The following is an 18,065-nucleotide window of genomic DNA, read 5'->3' as shown; positions in this document are numbered from 1 at the left end:
TCTAATTTTATTTAGAGGATTAAAACATAATGTTTTAAGTTTGGGGTTGCACACTGTACAGACATATTACATACATGTGCGAACAGAATTATCACATGCTCTTTTTTTATTTCTGCAATTTTGAATTTTTAAAAAATAAAAGTGCATAGAAAGGAATTTTTTTAATTGTGCACCCAGAATGTATCTGCAAAGATTATTCATTGAACTTATTTTGCAGTGGATTTTTTTTACTCAAAAAATTATGTGTTTGAATAGTTATTGGTGCAATATAAATTTATAGCAAAGTAGGAATTATCTAATAGCATACTTTATAAGATTAAGTATGAGAATGCTCTTGTCATATATTTCAGAGATTAAAAAATCAAAACTGAATTATTATTTTTCTTCATGGAACAAAATTAATTGTCACAAAATTGCATTAATTCATTTTTCCCCTGAATGTCTAAGAGGTACTAAAAAAACTGGACACTCAGAAATAATATGTTTATTGAACATGCTAAAATCACTGCAATTAAATGAAGAACTTTCTTAATGGGGAGTAAGTCACTTGCAACTCTTCTTCTACTGATTTATAATAAAAATCACAGTAGTAGTGGTAAAATATAAAACATTCTTATGCAAATTCCTCACAAATAAAGTCTTTTGAGAACTATTTCCTTGAGACTCTAAAGAAACTAACCAGTAAAACGGTGATTCTATTCAATTTCCAAATTATATAAACAACCTTAACTATAAATTGAAATAGAATCTTGTAGAAATTTCCATTAAGTTTTGCTTGAAAACCTTCACTCAGCCACCCACTCCACAATATTGTAGACAATTCTCTTCAATATTCTGAAGTAGATTATAAAGCAGTGGAAAATTTTTACCTTTTATAGTCACATATCACTATAAATGTGAGTTCACAAAATACTGTAAAATTTAATTTTAGAAAAAAATATTTGCCTAGATGCTATACCTGACATGGAAGATTAGAGCCCTGGATCCAACCTAATTTTCTGAGACTTGATAGACTCAATCTCCCATTCACACACACTGAACTAGCAAATCCATTAGAAGTAGTTGTTACTGGTGATAAGCAATTTAAAGTATTGATATTATATTAAAAGTACACATATTATGAAGTAGAATACAAGTGTACATGTTTCTTAAGATAGGACCTAAGGTATAAGAAATTTTATGCTTATTGTAGGCTCCTTTGGACTATGTTCCCTGGAGACTAGATATATCTACTACTTAAAAAATAGTATGAGTTAATTTCTATATAAAAATTAAAGAATTGTTTTCTTAGTGCCTTTGTTTCTCCTAAAATTACACAATAAGTTGTTGTCTTATTTTTCTCTTAAAGTCAAAATTGAATGTATTCACTTTTAAAAATCCACAATGACAGCAAAGACTTAGGAATCAGATAAATATGAGTGGAATTTTTCCATTACTACTTTTCTAGGTAATGTTGTCTTTGGTATGCATTTAACTTCTGCTGGCCCTTTTTTAAAATATATTTTTGAGATAACTTTACTGCTCTTCTCTAAGGATAAAAAAATTAACAGAAGGCATTTAGTGTACAAGGGCCTGCCAAAGGATATGTACTCCCTGAGGCCAGAAATCTGATTTCTCTCCTTCACCTCTAAGTTCCAGTACATAGAACAGTGCCTACTAACAAGGGAGAGTTAAAAGTGTTTATCAACACTGCCTGGAGGTTTCCCGTAGGAAATTTAAGAATGAAAATCCTCCAGCTGCTTCTTTAGATTTATAATATAAGGATAATTCAAACTATAATCCTGCTAATACTGCCATTACACAAAATAAATCAGAGGACTAACCTGGATAAATTAGATCCTCAAAAAGACCCATACTGCTCAGGGCCCCAGTCCTAAGTTGAGTCATTTTAACAGCACTATTTCATCAGACCTGTTAAGTCTGACACCTGAGAGATAGATGAATCTGGGTGAAAGTCTGCCCCCAAATCATGAGCTTATCATAAAGTCTCATCCTTCAGCTCCAACCTTCTTGCCGTAAGGCATGGACATAGTTGAGATTTTATGTGAATGAGTACATCAAAACTTAAGGCTTATTATTCACAGACACACCTTCATGAGAAGTGAATACATGCTGTCACCCTATAGCTTTCTACTCCAATACATAAAATGTGTTTGGTAAATATTTTTAAATCAATATTAAATGAATGAATGGTAGGATCTCATAAATCATGGTTAGTATTATACTTCTACTATTACTATTATCCTCATGTCTTTAAAGTATTGAAGAGGAAAAAAACTAATGTTTTATGCTGCACTGTGTACCTATAAATTCCTAAGTTCAAAGAACATCTTTAGAAATAGTGGACACTGTGGAAATGAATAATGGGATCAGAGTCATATTTTAACTTTCTTAGCAAGTTTTGTCCTAGATTGACATGTAATAACAGAAACGTTTGAAATTTTTTCCCAAAAGTTTAAGATCAGAAAGATAAATGGGTTTGAATTTTTATGAAATTGAAGGGAAAATTATTAAACATTATTGAACTACATCTGTAACATTGAGGACATGCCAGATTAGTTGCAAAGAAGTCATTGCACAGTAACTTTGATAGATGTAACCCAGAAAAGTCATCATGTTTGGTTTGATTCAGCATTCATTCCTCTTGAAAAACTGGTAAACTCAGAATGGAAGCAGACTTGGATAATCATTGTACTTTTTTTTTTTTTAGAAAGTAGAATTTATTGAGAGAACAGAAAAGTTCCCACAGTGGGAACAGACTCAAAGGGGCTGCCCAACATTGTACTTTTAAAAGTAAAAAAATTACAAGCATTTCCATTCATGCTGGAAAAAAGATTAAGCCTTCTATATTGATAGTAATGCACTATATTTAAGCTTTGTCATACTATTATTTTTTAAATTGAATAATATAATAATTAAAACAATCCCAGAGAATTAGCACAAAAAATACTTGAGATAACAAGACTTCAGTAAAATAAGTGGTTGCAGGAAACATTCAAGACGCGGTCATCAAGAAATATAAAGGGGAAACATGAGATCACCTCCACAGATACAGAATATGCAATGAATAAAATTTAGAATCATTCATTTAGGAAAAAATTCTATAGAAATAGAAAGGAATTTTATTAACATATAGCTAAAAACCTACAGAAAACATACTGAATGGTAAAACATCAGAAGCTTTTCTTTTGTCATCAGGATCAAACTCAACATGTTTGCTATCATCACTTCCATTTTAACATTAAACTGAAGGTCTTTGCAGGGTAAAGTGTAACAAAAAGTCACCGTCTTTATTTGCAGTTTGCATGACTGTGCATACAAATTGTAAAAGAATACACATATATTAGAATTAATGAGTTGTCTATTTATATGCTATTAAGTATTAATTAAAATAAATTTTAGAAAAATATGATATTTACAATATGTCATACAAATTATGCTCAATCAAAAAATAACAAAAAATATACAAGACTTTCACCAAAAAAATTCCAAAGCTGTATGGACAGATATAAATTCAGACCTAACTAAATAGAACAATACAACATTTGTGAACTGAATGTTCCAATATCATAGAGATGTTGATACTCCCCAAATTGGTTTATAGTTTTATTGCAATAACACTCAAAATTCATACATATTTATTTTGTGTATAGGTGAACTTGATAAGCTATATCTAAAATATATTTGGGAGGTCAAAGGGCCAAGAGTAGTGAAAAGCCCTCAGAAGAACAAAGCAAAAAAAAAATATTATTCTTCTGGATTTCAAGACATATTGTTAATTTACATCTATTTAAAGTATTATCACATTGACACAAAGATAGACAAATACAACAAAATGAGGAAGTCAGAAACAGGTCTATGCATATACAGGCTCTTTGTGTTAGCAAAGTTGAACAATATGGAAGGGAATGCCTTTGCAATTAAAAAAATGGTTAAATTAATTATTGTACAACTAGAATTTGAGAAACCATGTGGCCATTAAAAAATATAATTCAATTCTGTATTCTGATTTAGAAATATTATGTATTCATTCAACAAATACTTTGGGGCCACTTACCTACACCAGTTACTATGATTTTTTTTTTTTTCTTTACAAAATACATCACTGGGTTTAAAAACCAAATTACAACATAATACGAAATTGTGATTTTTCTCTACCTCCTACGTCACACAATATCATAGGTGTTATAAAACTGTGTTCCTTTTATCTCTCTGGTTTCCTGCCCTCTCTCCTCACTTTGTGTCACCATGCTGCAGTTCTTCACTGTTCGTTAAACACTTTAGTCATGCATCTATCTCTGAGCTTGTAAACCAGCTATTGCTTCTGCCTAACATCCTAAAATACCTAAATTTTCTGCTAGAAATTCCCATAACCTCCTTTCTTGGCAAGTTAAGGTTTTTGTTAAATCATTCAACTCTTCTTTTCAGTGAGATTATCCCTGATCATCATATTTAAAATTATAAGGTGACACTATTACCTACCCTCATATTTTCTTTCCATTTCCTATTTTATTTTTCTTAATAACACATACTACTTTCTCAGATTCTATATTTTTACTTGATCATTTAACTATTGTCTAAATTTCACATTATATAAGCTCTAAAAGGGCAAACATTTCTGACTCTTTTGTTTTTTGCTATATCCTATCACTAGAATAGTACCTCACATGTAGTAGGAGTAAACACAGTGTGTGTCGGTGTGTTTGTGTGTGTGTACATTTGCATATTTGTGTGTTTGTACACGTGTACAGAGAAAGCTTTTTTTTAAAAAAAGTGCTAGCAGTGGTTATTTTTGAGGAGGAGCATTTTTCTACCATGAAGGAAAGAAAAAGGGAACTTTTCACATCTTATTTTATATTTTTTCCATGTTGCTTGAATTATCTATTATAAACAGCTAAGGGTTTTTTTTAATGTCCCTAAATCTCTTCCATAAGACAAACAGATCAACTAAGATTGCAAAATTTAAAAACTTGGACAACATCTACAACAACACTAGGTTATGAGGTATACCCAAGAACCCTAAAATGCAATCAGGTGGAGGCAAACCATTAACACTTACAAGACGTGTGATATCTGCATCTGTACTGGAAGAAGCTAGGAGAAACCACAGATAAATCTGACTGCCCTGATAATAATACTCCAAAAGAGTCAACAGATGCTCATGGTAGCTGAGCAGGCCATTTGAGAAAAGCAGCTGAAAATGGGAGGGATTTTTGCACACACTTTAATTCATAAGGAAGTTTGAGGGCTCTGTGGCAAATCCAAAAGATTTAAGCCATCTATGAACTCCCAGGTAACTGGACTCCTTTCCAGGAAAATGTCTCACAATGCCGAGAAAGTATTGGGCATATAGTCCAAACAAAAAGTACAAGATAATAGGTGCCAAGGGAAGATCAAAGTCCAGAAAAAGTTGGAGGGAGAAGATAAAAGGAGGCACAGCTCAGAAAGTATGAAATCATATTTTTTTTATTACTATATGATAGCAACAGAATAGGAAGTCCTGGACGATTTTCTCTACTCCTTCCCAAAAGTTCAAGAACACGAATTTCATGTTAAAATGAGCAAGCAAAATAGACCATGGTTGAATATCATTAAAAGGTTATAATGAGATTGAGCCGGGCTCGGTGGCTCAGCCTGTAATCCCGCGCCTTGGGAGGCTGAGGTGAGTGGATTGCTTGACCCCGCGGGTTCGAGACCCGCCTGGGCAGCGAGACCTCATCTCTACAATAAATCAAAAAATCAGCGGGCGTGGTAGTGCGCGCCTGTAGTTCTGGCTCCTTGGAAGGCTGAGGCGAAGGATCGCCGGAGCCCAGCAGGTCGAGGCTGCGGTGGCCAGGAGCGGCCACTGCACTCCAGTCTGGGCGGCAGAGTGAGACTCCAACTCAAAAAAAAAAAAAAAAAAGATTATAATGAGATAAATACAAATAAGATGCAAAATAATATCCCTACAATAAAAGTATGCTGGAGAGACATGCCCACCAAAGGGATAAACTGTATCCTTATATTTAATTGAACTAAAATTTTAAGATGATTAAGATATGGAAGAACAACATATACCACAAGTAAGAATATTCAAAAAGGAGGCAACTGAACTTAAAAAATAATTCAAAATTAGAAAGAAAACATAATTTTAAAAACAATATGGTAGAAGAAGCAAAGAAGTGAATAAGCACAATGCAACACCTTTGTCAAGAGAGAAAGTATGTAAAAAGGGGAGGGGAGGACTTTGAAAATAAGAAAGTCATGAAGAAAGTCAATGAATATCCATCATACATAAAATAGTAATTTCTGAAAAAAAAACAGTAATATATTAAAATTGTATCAAAACTAAATTGTATATTGAGTATTTTAGAAAATTCTAGCACTCTAAGAATGATTTTCTTAGAAAAGTGAAAAGATTTGAAGTTACATATTGAAAGGGCCTATTTTATATTCAGAATAACCAATATGGCAACACTATAGAAAAACTACCAGACCTTGAAGAAAAAGGAAACTTCCTTTAAGCATCTAAGCAAAAAGTCTAATTCACGTATATACAAAGTAAGTTCTTTAAAGGATTATGGCTTTGAATAATAATCCTGTATTCCAGAAGAATATGAAACAGCATTTTTATGGCACTCAAAAAAAATAAAATGTGAGCTAAGGATGTATCCATTCAAACTACCTTCAAGGATAAAGGCCACAGACAAACTGCTGGCAGCATGCAGGAACTCAGAAACTTATTTCCTTGAGCACTCCCTGAAGAATTTACTAGAGAATGAGTTGCAGAAAATCAAGTGACTAGAGAAATGTAGACATAAGGACTGACAGAGTTTATGATTAACTAACAAGAGATTGAATACTGTGTGCAGTATGTATAGTACACAACACAGATAGAATAGCTCTTTAAAAAAAATAGAAGTGGGGTCCAGGAAACACAAATGATAAGTAGATTAAGCATGCTGTTTGCTTTATAGTATTTACTGAAATTAAAAGGTTAGTATTATAAATCTAACACTAGAGAAGAGGGAACAGAAAATATAAAAGAGATTGTTAAGTTGATTTCCATATTGCTCTTAATAGGGAATGGATAGAAAATAACCCAAAAAAATAAGTGATAGAGGAAACTATATAAAAATATATTTATACCATTAGAATACAAACTTTCTTAAATGCAAAACAAAAATTCTTCAGAAGAAAAATCACCAAAACCAAAACCAAAACAACTAAAAAGCAAAATTTAAAAAAAAACACAGAATGGAAAACATGTATATAAAATGTTTATCTATTAAATATATTATAATATATACAAAGAGAGAAACATAAATATATACAAAAATAAAATTAAATTTAAAATTAAACAAAAATTGAGCCATAGCTGTTAAATCTGTTTAAATATAGGGGAAGGAATGAATAGTGTAGAGTATGGGGACAGCTACTATACACCATTTTGTAGATTTAACTTCTGAAATGTTGTAAACTTTTAAAGTAATTATAAACTGGAATTAAGTTGACAATAATTTTTAAAAATAGACAAAATAAAACCAATCTTAAAAAAGTAAAAATACAATATGACATTTAGAGTTGTATGTTTCATCACAAGAATTTCTTGTATATCTGCTAACAACTCCAGATGTGAACCTGAAGTTTATATTAATGACATTTACTAGTTGGGCTTCAATTAAACTACATAGATCTTAGCTTTTTCTCTCACCACTAACAAACAAAAGGAAACAAGTCATAAATGAAATTAGTTGCTGCAGGGGAATGTTACTCACTATCTTGTCTTTTGCATTTCTTTAGGAAAATAAAAGAAAGTCTGGAGTGTTTCCCTGTTAAATTGAATAACTTGATCCATACACTTGCACAAATGTCAGCCATAAGCCCTGCCAAATTTACTTCACAGACTTCTTCATAGGAATCCTGTTTGCCAAGTACAACTAGGTCAATTCAAAGAGCAACGGTTTTAGGCTTCAGCAAGAAATCCTGTAATGTAAGTCTCTCGTCTCTCATCTTCACTTAAGTATCATTTGACTTTATCTCAGACGTCTCTTTACTATGCTACACATCTTTTATTAGTTTTAATTTTTTTTACTATGCAAATGAAAAATTAGTCACAATTTAAGCAGAAGTGCTATTAAGAAGGTGTTTTAAGGAAGAATCATCACAAGAGCTATTAGTGGAAAACCATCAAAGAGAGCAGTTCCTGCCCTATGGTAGAATATAAATCAAGAGCTAATTAGAGAATCCACAAGAAAAAAAAAAAAACAGCAGAAATTAGGCAGTCTGTTCATAGCACATAAGAGTATAATATCTTTATATATTGTGTGTATAGGTAATTTTGCCTTTACAAATTGCATCTCTTAGCTTTTACAATGATTATTTTACAGAAATCTCTAGCTTTGTTTAGTTTACATGAAACCAGATTTTAGAATGTATCACAGATTGATATTGCCATCTTATGATTTTTGTCTGTTTACTTTCTGCAGTTGTATCTGATCCAGGTGACACACAGTAACAATGAAACAAGTCTGACAGAAAAATCATTTGACCAGTTTTCAAAACTTCACAACCAACTTCAGAAGCAGTTTGCATCATTGACTCTTCCAGAGTAAGGCACTGTCCTTTTACATTGTTTTGCCTTCAGTACTTGTCCTTGAGCAAAAGGAAAAATTATGGTTATGGGGTTTTCTATTTGTGAGCAACACAGTATTCTGACTTCAATGCCATTGAATCTATCCCAGCAGAGAGTTTGAATTGCTCTTAGAGTAAAGAATCTTTTGTCTCATAAAACAGAACAAGGTTTGCAATTTTCTTTTTACTTCCAGTCATTGACTTTGTAGACAGAACAAATCAAAAGCTATTTCATTTTTATCAATATTGGGAAATTGGTTTATTTGCTTGTTTTTAAATTTAATTCTCTTAGTTTTTTTCTATAAAAATATAATTAAAATAGAAAGTACAGAACAAAATTGAATATGTTTATTCTTTCAACAAATAACTGCAAAAAAAAAAGCTCTTATATATGTAGTTTTCAGGCCAAAAAAATTAATGTATCAATGTCAATTCATATTATTAATAACTCACTTTTATTATCATTAGTTATTAACTTTTCAATTATTATTAACCTTATATTATCTAAATTGAATTTATTATGTTCATTTTGAAGCCATCTTGAAAATCATTGCTTCCATTCATATTATAATGGAGGATATATTAAACATAAGTACAACTAGAAATATCATAAAACTAGCTGTTTCAAATAACCCTTCTGAAATTCATCACTTAGAACCAGTTAAATTTAGATCATAGACTTCAGTGTATAACAAAGATGTGTCTTGACTTTAAAAGGCGAGCTTCCTAGAAATTACAATATTGACACTTAAGTAAACCAAATGTTATTTTATCTACAGAGGGGTTTTTATGATGTAAATATTCATGCTTTATCTTACTATATTCTATACATGTGATTTTTATTTAGAAGGAAGATCCTTACCTTTGGGAGACTTAGTCACCTTCCAAAATATAAATATAAGCTAAATCATCAAAGAATGGGGAGACTGTGCAATATTGAATGTAGTTCACAATCATGAAAAAAAAAAAAACAATACTTGCAGATGTCTGAGAGATTTTGAAATTCAGATGCTTTAAGCATCAGGAAGTAAAGAAATTAAAGTGAGAGTATGCTCTAAAAACTGAGAGGGAGGTAAAATAATGCTAGAAACTTCTAGAATAACATCAGATTTAAGAATCCTCAAAAAAACATCTGATAGAATAACTGAGAAAAAAGAGACGCAGGCAAAAATTTCAAAGTTGCAATGCAAATACCAAATTCAACATTAGTGATTACCATCATGCCCTACTAATTAATCACTTAGAAGTAGACGTTAATTCCTATTTTATGGCAAAATTTCTCTATTCTACACTGTAGCTCTCCAATACACATCAGTATAACTTGAAAAACATTAAAAGTGCTAATAATCTTTCTCCATAGGTCTCTTCTCAATTTTCAGCTTTCATTGGGATTCTGTGTAGCTTGTGACTGCTGCCTGGCGATGGGACCTAAATTGATTTTCAAACTATGTAAGCAATATGTGGAGGCGAGAAACATTTTGTCCTGTGCGCCCCGAACACTCTTTGTATGCCGACACTCCCAAGGCAGCCAAGGCTTACAGCAATGCAGGATAAATGAAGGAGGAGGGCGAGATTTCCTTTGACTCCTAAATTTACTGAGAGAAGCCATTTGAGAGTTATTTAAATTTGATCTGTAAAGTACAACCGGAGAGTCAGAGTAATGAAGAATAAAATTCTAATTAGTCATAGCATGTAACATTGGTCTTTAAAACAGTTCTTTGTACTTCTGGGTCCCTTCCAAGAGTACACAAACATGGAAAAGTTCCTTAAATTATTAATATTTTTAAAAAATTAATCTGCTTAAGGGAAGTAGACTTCCATTCCTTCTCCCAATCATCCAGAATTTTATTTTGGTACACTTTCTCAGGATGTAAAAACCTCTGAGAACCAGAGAAAATATTTTGCTAATATTGAGAATATGAATCACTCTAATAACTAGGTATCAAATCTAATCTTTATCAGGTGTTGTTTAATCTTTGTTCTGAACAAAACTAAGGGAGGGAGGACAAGATGGCATTGCCAGATAAGAGAGCATAAATATAATTTTCAGCACCTGGTTGCTATGTTATACTTGACGTATAACTCAAAAGAATGTCAAACAATTAGATGACAGTACCATATCAGAATTCCTCTCTTTTCACGTCTTATACTTAGATATTTTAATACATAGATATGAAAAAACATTAACAAAGAATTAGAAATGATTTTGAATTCTGTTTTATTCTATCAACAAGGAAAATTCCTACACAGATATATTAATGGTTATTTAAAACCAGTCTAATTCATCATTTATCAAATTCACTTCCCCCCAAAATTACTATGCATATATATGTTATGTAATATTTTTTATTAATTGTATAGCACTACTAATTTTCATGATAGCTAAATCTGGAAGAAAAAAATACTCATGTCTGAGAGCTGGTAGAGACTTTTTTTAAAAAATTAGTCATTTAAATATACAAATATAGAATTGTGAACTTCCCTGGCATTTCCAGCAGGAATCAGTAAATGAATGGCATGAATTCAACAAGTACTTCTGTATGTTTGCTGATTGTCCTTCACCATCCCCCAACATTTGTTTCCCCTCGAAGTCTGGTAGCCAGGTGGTGGTCTCTACCAAAGAAGCAGAGGTGTGGATGAGGCAGTTGTACAGCGGCAGTCAGAGGTAGCTGCTAGGTAGCTCCTAAAATGATATAAAGTGAAATGTGTTGCCTAAATGCTACCCATTAACAGGTCATCCCACCCTTTAATTGGTCTTAATCAAGTTCAACTATCAAGATGAAGTGCAGAGGAAATTCCACAAGTCAGACTCTTGAGAAAACTGTTATTTTTTTTCTGAAAGACTAGGGTCAGATAGAGAAGCATATGTCACTTGCTTATATGTTTAGTTTAGTTCGTGTAACAGTGTCTCTAGTGAACCCAGAAGAAACAGTGCAATCTTAACTTTTTGAAAAACTATGAACCATTAACTTCAGAATGTATTTATTAAGCCCCTACATGTATTCAAAGGACAAAATGTGTGGTCTGCAATAAATACAGGATGAAGAAACATATAAATTAATTTGATATGTTAAATTAAATTAGTATTAATATTAATAACAGTAAAAATAGCACAAGTTTACGACATGTTTCATGTTAATGAAACTCTCAGGATTAATCACATAGATGATGAGTTTTTCAAATGTTTTCATTGACCTCTCCATCTGATGCAGCTGTAACTTCTTGAATAATCCTAAAATACAGAGGATAATTTTCAAACTAATGAAGGTGCACTTTTTTTCTTCTATCAGATTTCCTCATTGGTGGCACTTACCTTTTACAAATTCAGACAACAAGAAATTCAGAGATCTAAATCTTTACATGGAACAGATACTAAGTGGATCATGTGAAATTGCAAATGTATGTTATGATCTATTTTTATATTCTTACATAAAATATCGACTATTTTATATATTGTTGCTAAAAACATTTTAAAATCTTTCATGATAAAATTATTCAGTTAATGCATTGTGTATCATGTATGCTTAGTATGTATAAAATCCATGAACTGGGAACTGTGGCACAGCAAAAAAGGTATAGAATCTCAACCTCAATTAACTTCAATGAGATAATAACATGTGTTAAATGAACTATGAGTGCTACAGCATGCTCTAAAGTTTTAGAGGAGTAAGAAGTACTCCAAACTGCAATAATAACAAGGTTTCAAAGAGAAGATAGCATCTGAGCTGGGCCTTTAACACTGGGTAGGGTTTAATAGAGGCCTGGGGAAGTGTTTTAATAGGAAAGGTCATCAGTGAGAAAAATGAATCAGTGAGAAAGAGATTATATTTTAAAAATCTAAGTCTACTGCTGCTGTGACAAATTAACACATAGTTGGTGGCTTAAAACAACACATGTCTATTTTTTTTTAGTTCCAGAATTCAGAAGTCTGAAAATGGGTCTCATGGGACGAAAAACAAAATGTTGGTGGGCTGGTTCTTTCTGGAACCTTTACAGCTCTAGAGCTGCCTGCATTCCTGTGGTTCCCTTCTAGCAATAAAGTGGCACGTTCTTATGTCTGCCTCTGTCCTGTCATCTCCTCTGACTCTAACTCTGACCCTCCTGCCTCCTTCTCAGAACGCCATTCTTATTTCATTAAGCCCACCTGGGTAATCCAGGATAATCTCACCATCTCAAGATTCCTAATGTAATTTTACCGGCAAAGTCTCTTTTGCTATGCAGAGTGACATAGTCACAGGTTCCAAGGATTTGGACATAAACATTTAGGGTGGAGTGGAATTATTCTGCTTATCTATCACAGGGACATAAGAAAAGGTGCCAGGACACAATTCTGATAGATCTTAGCAAGTTTGTAAAGTAAAGTTTGGAGGCCAAGCCAAGTAGTTAAGAACTGAAGCTAAGCCATAAAGAGTTATATTAGTCCAGGTTTGCCAGAGACCAGCTCCAGCTGGGTTCAGGGTACCCCAAAGGTGGAGACAGTGTCAGTGATTGGGGGGAAGAAGAGAGAAAGAAAGAGACTGGACTCCGGTCTAGTGCAGAAGCGATGTGTGTGTCATTGGGAATTACAACGGGTCTTTTATACACAAAGTCAAATGTGGGAGGGGCGTCCCCCACCCACCAGAAACCTTAATCCATGAAAACTTAATCAATGATTGCCTTTAAACCCTTTTCATATGATAATCTTAAAATCCCATAACAAAGGATAACCTAATCTGTGACTGACATATTCTATAAACCTTTTTCATCCTAAGCTGATTGATTTATGCCAAGTTAAACAATTCTATAGAAGCTTAAATATTTACTTTACAAACAAAAGTGGCCCATCCCAGAATGTTTGGAATGTGGCCCAGTCCAAAGTTCACAGTGGGCAACCTGCAAGTAACCCAGCCACATTCTTTCAACAAAATGGCTGTCTTCTAAAACTATATTTTACAATTTACACCTTCAGTAAATCCTAAAATCATGACCCAGAAGCCTGTGACCAATACTAAGGCTCTTAAATGTGACAGAAGTTTGAATTATAAGTTGTGTGAAAGCCAAAACTGCAGTTTGTGGAAGAATGGGAGCAATGAACTTCTAAAGTTAGCTTGTGTTTGTCCCAGTCTCAGAGTTTTTATGTTTTGAGCTCACAGGAGCTTAATCTGGCTAGTGCTAAGTAGAAAGGGGGAGGAAATGGGGTCAATAGCTCCTGAACGCATCCTAGTGGTCTCGGGGTCAACGGCCCTTCCTGATCCCTAACGCTCAGTGGGCCTCCGTGGCCAGCTCCCAACACGGGTTCTCCAAAGAAATAGAACCAACAAGATGTGTGTGTATCTCTGTGTGTGAGAGATTGATTTAATTGGCTCACATGACTGTGGAGGTGCAAATCCAAAGTCTGTAGGGTAGGCTAGAGACAAGGACAGATTTACAGTGAGTCCAAAGGCATTCTTCTAGTAAAATTCCTTCTTGCTTAGAAGTCAGTCTTTATTCTATTTAGGATTTCGATTGATTGGATGAGGCCCACCTACATTATAAACACTATAAAGAGTAATCTGCTTTACTCAAAATCTACCAATTTTAAATGTCAAAATGTTAATCTCATCTGCAAACATTTTCACAGAAATATCCAGAATAATGTTTGACCAAATACAAGATGAACCAAAAAAACCCAGAATTTATTAATAAAAAATTGGGTATTTATTCTTACATTTCAATCACCTTCAAAATACTCTCTGTTTGATGCAATACACCTACAGAGATGCTTTTTCCACTGCTCAAAACTCATCGATTTTGATGCCTTTTAGTGCTTCTGCTATTTTTTGTTTCACCTCTTCCACATCAACAACATGTTTCCCTTCCAGGACTTTTTTCATCTGGGGAAACAAACAAAAAAAAAGTCACTTGAGGGGATACCAGATGAATAGGGAAAGTGGGGCTGTTTTTGGAAAAAACCTGATGAACACTTAGTGTGGTGTAGGCAAGTGCACTCATAAATCACTTATGAAATAGGCAAACATGTTGAAAGAATCTTGCGGGGGGCGGGAAATGTACTGACGCCGAACGCAGCCTCTCACAACAATGCTAGCTGGTACGCTGATATTGATAGGTTCTTAGAACATTTACCAAGTAGGGGTAACCTGTACTATGAGGGGCCTGCTCTTCAAAAGATAATTCTTTTTTTTTTTTTGGTCTTCCCTCATATATGAGCACTGTGGTTTTAGCCAAATTGACACATAAAATTAACAATCACAAGAGTAGTGAGGAACTAAAATAAAATCACTAAGAAGTACAACAGTGCCCTTCACCACTCTAGTAGATCTTGGCTCTCCTTACTGAATCTGCACTATAATCTTTTTATTTTTGAGCCTTTTAATTGCAAAATGAAAACACACATCTAGAAAAAAGATCCATAAAATAAAATTGGATAGTTCAAGAAAAAATTATAAAGAGAACACCCATGCAGTAGTTTGTAACATGTCTGAAAATTCCTTGCCACTCTCCCATCAATAGGAGGATCTTACAACCTCTACTTCTTGAACCTAAGAGCACCTTTATCATTTCCTCATCAAATAGAATATAATAGAAGTGACCTTTCATGGCTTCCAAGTTAGGTTAGAAAATACCATGGACCTTCTAACAATGTTGCTTGGGATATTCACTGTGGGAGCCTTTGGCATCCATCTGTGATTTTGTACAATGCTGAGTCTGCTATGTAGATAAACCACAAAGAGTGATCAAATAGAAAAAGAGATGATCAAAGACCAGCAACTGTCCCAGTTTCCAGCTGAGACTCCAGCCTCAACCACCAAAAGATCACAACCTTTTGAAAACGTCAAGCAGAATACACCAGCTGAGTCCTGTCAAACCCCAGACTGAGAAATAATAATAGGATGACTGGATTTAAGCCAATAGTAAAGTGATAGCTCACTTTCAAATTCACATAATGAGTTTTCCTGGTTGTATAGTATTCTATCATATCAACATATTGCAATTCATTTGTAGGTTCTTCTCTACATAGACTTCTGGAATAATTTTTACTTGGGGCCATTACAAATCATGCAGCTATAAACATTCTTTCACACAGATGCATCTCTCAGTGTTCACTTGTTGTTCATATACCTAGGGATAGAATTTCCAAATTGTAGAGTGTTTATATTCAACATTATAATGATTAATGTATTCTTTTATTTGCAATAAGCACACATTCAAATTTTCTACAATGTTGTCTACACTTGATATTGTTACTCGTTTACATTTTGGCCATTCTGATGAGTATGCATCTTCTTGCACTTTTAGTTTGTATTTTCCTGTTACAACTGACCTTAAACAATTTTTCATGGTTTTTGGTCATTTGGATATCCTCTTTGGTGAAGCACCATTTCTTATCTTACCATTTTCCTATTGAGTTATTTAACATTCTTTTGTTAATTTATAGCATTTCTTTCTTTCTCTCTCTCTCTCTCTCTCTCTCTCTCTCTCTCTCTCTCTCTGTTGTTGTTGTTGTTATTGTTGTTGTTGCTGTTGTTGTTTTCTTAGTCAGAGTCTCACTCTAATGCCCAGGCTGGAATGCAGTGGCACACTCATGGCAACTGCAGTCTTGACCTGCTGGGCTCAGGCAATCCTTCCACCTCAACCTTCTAAGTAACTGCAACTACAGGCACACACCACCACACCCAGTTCATTTTTTGATTTATTGTGGATATGAGGTCTCGCCAAGTTTCCCAGGCTAGTCTTGAACCTGTGGGCTCAGGCAATCTTCTCACCTCCCAAAGTGCTGGGATTATAGGCATGAGTCACCAAACCCAGCCCTATAGCATTTTTTTATATATTCTGGATAGAAGCTCTTTATTAGTTAAATAAATTGAAAAGATTTTTCTTCACTCAGTCTTATCCCTTCTCTCTATCATACCTGGTGTTGAACAGAAACTTTTAATTTTAATGTGGTAAAATGTATTACTATTTTTCTATATAAGAAGACCATATCATGCCTCAGTTTCATAAACATCTGAATATATTGGATTGGTCAATGATCAGTGGTATTTCCCCTTATTCAGTTAATATGGTAAATTATATTAATGGATTTTCTAACTTTAAAACTAATTTTTAATTTGCATAGCCAAGTTAAACACATTTCCACAATGTAATATCCTTCTTATGTATTGCTGGATTTAATATAACATTTTCTTTAGTATTTGATTTTGGCATTGTACATAACAGAGATTGGCCTGAAGATTTTCTTTCTTATAATCTTGTTTGTCAGGTTTCAAAAATCAAGATAAGCTGACCTCAAATAGTAGTTGGAAAAGATTTTCAGTTTGGTTTTTTTTTGCTCTCTCTTGGAAAGTTTTGTAAAATTGATTTATTTCTTTAAATAATTTGTAAAGCCATCTAAGTCTGGAGATTTTATTGTTTTTGAGAGTTATTAAACAATTCACATTTTCTATTTCTTCTTGAGCTCATTTTTTGTTATAGGTTTTGTTAAGAATGTGTGCTAATTTATTGGGATAAAGGTATTCATAGTATTCTCACAAAATCTTTAACATTTGTAGGATCTAAAGGGATGTCCTCTTTTCCATTCCTGAGCTATGTTATTTATGATTTATCACCTTTTTTATCAGTATTTGTCAGTATTTTATTTGATCACTATTGCAAAGGAATTATAAATTTTATTAATCTTTGCAAAGAAAAAAATGTAAACTTTATTAACTCTATTTTTTTCTCTTTTATTTATTCTCTTTTATTTGTTCTTTGTTATTTTTCTCCTCTTCCTTCAGTTATAATTAGTTCTAACTTCAAATGCTGTTGTATTTTCTTCTAATTTTGTTTTGTGGTCTCTCTCACAAGAGTGGCTATAAACTCTAGACCAGTTCTAATGGGACTTTAGAGGATTTGTTTGTGGGCATTTACAATATATTTTTGATGGAATATTTCTTTATCCTGGAGGGCAGCCTGATGCCTAAGTATATAACCTGTAACTAGGTGTCTTCACAGAAAATGTGTTTCTACTGGTAGACACTCTTGTCTGACTTGTGTCTGGTTTATTCCTACCAAGAGACACACTCTCTAGAAGAGCCCTGAGCAGGAAAGAAGTTAGGTACAGACGTTAGGTGAGACACTGAGGAAGTGACTCAACAAAACACATTAAATAAAAGTAGTATTTATCTACAGATCCCAGAAAGAAGAGGGCAGCATGCTTATCAGGGCCAATGGGAAGGGAGTGTGTGGGGGGGACATGCACAAACACACACACACACACACACACATACACACACACACACTCAACCAGCAGGTAAGGAGCAAGAAAGAGAAAGGTACTTGTGTACAAAGCCTTTATTGGGATCCTAGGCATCCATTATCCAAGCAGATTTCCCACAGGGATTTTGAATTGACAAGTTTAGAATAATCAGACAAAGGTAACATGGAGTCATGCTGTGACAGAGAAGTGGTCATTGTGGCATATCTGTGCAGCCTGT

The 18,065-nt window shown here is 33.5% G+C and overlaps 1 protein-coding gene across 1 annotated transcript in view; it reads left to right on the top strand.

Moving 5' to 3' along the window:
- The window catches only part of PIK3C2G (phosphatidylinositol-4-phosphate 3-kinase catalytic subunit type 2 gamma), a gene marked incomplete at its 3' end in the record, with an annotated part of 314,051 nt that overhangs the window by 278,073 nt on the left and 17,913 nt on the right, over nucleotides 1-18,065 (top strand). The window contains 3 exon segments of the mRNA XM_008072653.1: nucleotides 7,783-7,972; nucleotides 8,469-8,590; nucleotides 11,904-12,012. Coding sequence (XP_008070844.1) covers nucleotides 7,783-7,972; nucleotides 8,469-8,590; nucleotides 11,904-12,012 — 421 coding nt within the window.

This window comes from Carlito syrichta, unplaced genomic scaffold, assembly GCF_000164805.1.
Source record: "Carlito syrichta isolate Samal-C Ts95f unplaced genomic scaffold, Tarsius_syrichta-2.0.1 Scaffold315374, whole genome shotgun sequence".
In the NCBI taxonomy this organism is placed as follows: Eukaryota; Metazoa; Chordata; class Mammalia; order Primates; family Tarsiidae; genus Carlito; species Carlito syrichta.
Note: the sequence above shows the minus strand (reverse complement) of the source record. Positions and strands in the feature narration are given on the sequence as shown.